The 1,732-nt window shown below is 34.1% G+C and overlaps 1 protein-coding gene across 1 annotated transcript in view; it reads right to left on the reverse strand.

The window, feature by feature from the left end:
- Positions 1-30: 30 nt before the first annotated feature.
- Positions 31-1,732, reverse strand: part of LOC110460056 — a 2,756-nt gene continuing 1,054 nt past the window's right edge. The window contains exons 2-4 of the mRNA XM_021512761.1: positions 1,427-1,605; positions 916-1,054; positions 31-439 (exon numbers count right to left, since the gene is read on the reverse strand). Coding sequence (XP_021368436.1) covers positions 162-439; positions 916-1,054; positions 1,427-1,605 — 596 coding nt within the window. The 3' untranslated portion in view covers positions 31-161. The remainder of the gene's footprint in view (positions 440-915; positions 1,055-1,426; positions 1,606-1,732) is intronic.

The raw sequence follows: 1,732 nt of genomic DNA on the forward strand, positions 1-1,732 counted from the left end.
TAAACCAAATAAAGTATGTTCGTCCTCTATTACGGAGTAAATATTACCAGAGAGAATACACATGTTCCACAATTTTTTAAATATTAAAACCACCAAACAAAATATAACAATTAAAATCAGTTTCGACAAATAATACCAGCTTGAAAATTAACAATCTAGCTTTAACTTTGAGAAGAAGCATTTTCTGGAAGGATTGTGGGCAAGACATTTGTAGAAATATCAGATTGAAAAGAAATAAATCTAGTTCTGACCTTTTCAGGAAACCGTGCTCTGTATAAGATAGCGGCCAGTATATGCTCACACCAGAACTCCGACAAGCATTTCGAACAGGAGACATATGTAATACGCTGTTTCTCAAACTTAACACTAACACTGGCATGTTCCTGCGCTTTCCTTGGACTTGTTTCTAATCGTGCTACTTGTGCAGCCAATAAAAACCCTGCAATTAATGTATTTAAATTGAATGACAAAACTTGTCAAATATACCATTGTAATTCGAAATAACGAATACTTATATGATTCTTTTTTGTTGTACATTAGATACATTTTGTAAGTATGGAACTCTACCGATGTTTCTATGTCCATATTTTTGTTATTCATGAAAAAATAAAATTAGTGTATACATTCGGAAACCATGTTATCATATTTAACATATCAAATGGGGAAAAAGAAAAACAATTATTTGAATAAAATTAATTAATATTCCAGCTGGATGCGTTTTCATCTCATGTTATCTTACGGGTATCTTTTTAATGATATTTACATTCAATTTTTATTGATTCAAAATGTTGTTTGTTAGGAATAAAAAATGTTTACCGCCTTAAGGTTTAATGTTCATTACAGTGATGATTAAATACAAAACTATGTAATAACCTACCATTTAAGTGAGCATAACCACACACCAATATAGCTTACCTATCTGTCTACATTCCTTTACTGACCCTGCTTTTACTAAACATTCTGCATGATCCCATAGATAACGATAAGATTTTGAACAAAGAGTTGCACAACTCTTTAGTTTCTTCTGGTCCACAGGGGAAGCTTTCGCACAGATCTATAAGGTAATACAGACCACATTGAGCAGGAATATTGTGTAGATCTAACATACCTAATCATTAAAACCAAATGTTAACCGAACCTGATTTCCAACTGATGCGCCATCTCTAAGGTTCAAATAAACTTTCTTTAAAAATTGTTTTGACATTTGCATCACCTCATTGAGCACGTAAAAAAGAAAGGTGTATACCACAGCGCCAACACACACAAAATGAAAGACAACAAAACCCTACGTAAATACGGTTCTTAAAACATGGCTTACGGTATTATATTGTTCAAAAGAACCTTTCTATAAATTCCTAATATAGCATGCTACTGAGAAGGTAATCAACTATACTTTCATATATGATGTAGCTTTTCACATGATTACCCTCTCTAGAAGGTGATCATCCAACGATAAATTCGTACACTCCAGCTCAGCACAACCCCAGTACTTCGATGTCTCTCGTGCAGCAAGGTCTTTGAGTGATTCGATACTAACGGTATCCGGAAGTCCTGGTTCCACGCCATTATCGTGACTATCCTGACCATCCTCACCTCTCCGTGATTCTATATGTATAGAATAGATAGGTTGAATGGAACAAACATAGTGTGTCAATTATGTTTATATATAAAGTGTAAATCAATAATTAATCAAGTGGAAGTCTTTACAAAGACCCTTCTCTCCCCCCCCCCC

The sequence above is a fragment of the Mizuhopecten yessoensis genome, unplaced genomic scaffold, assembly GCF_002113885.1.
Source record: "Mizuhopecten yessoensis strain PY_sf001 unplaced genomic scaffold, ASM211388v2 scaffold10311, whole genome shotgun sequence".
Classification (NCBI taxonomy): domain Eukaryota; kingdom Metazoa; phylum Mollusca; class Bivalvia; order Pectinida; family Pectinidae; genus Mizuhopecten; species Mizuhopecten yessoensis.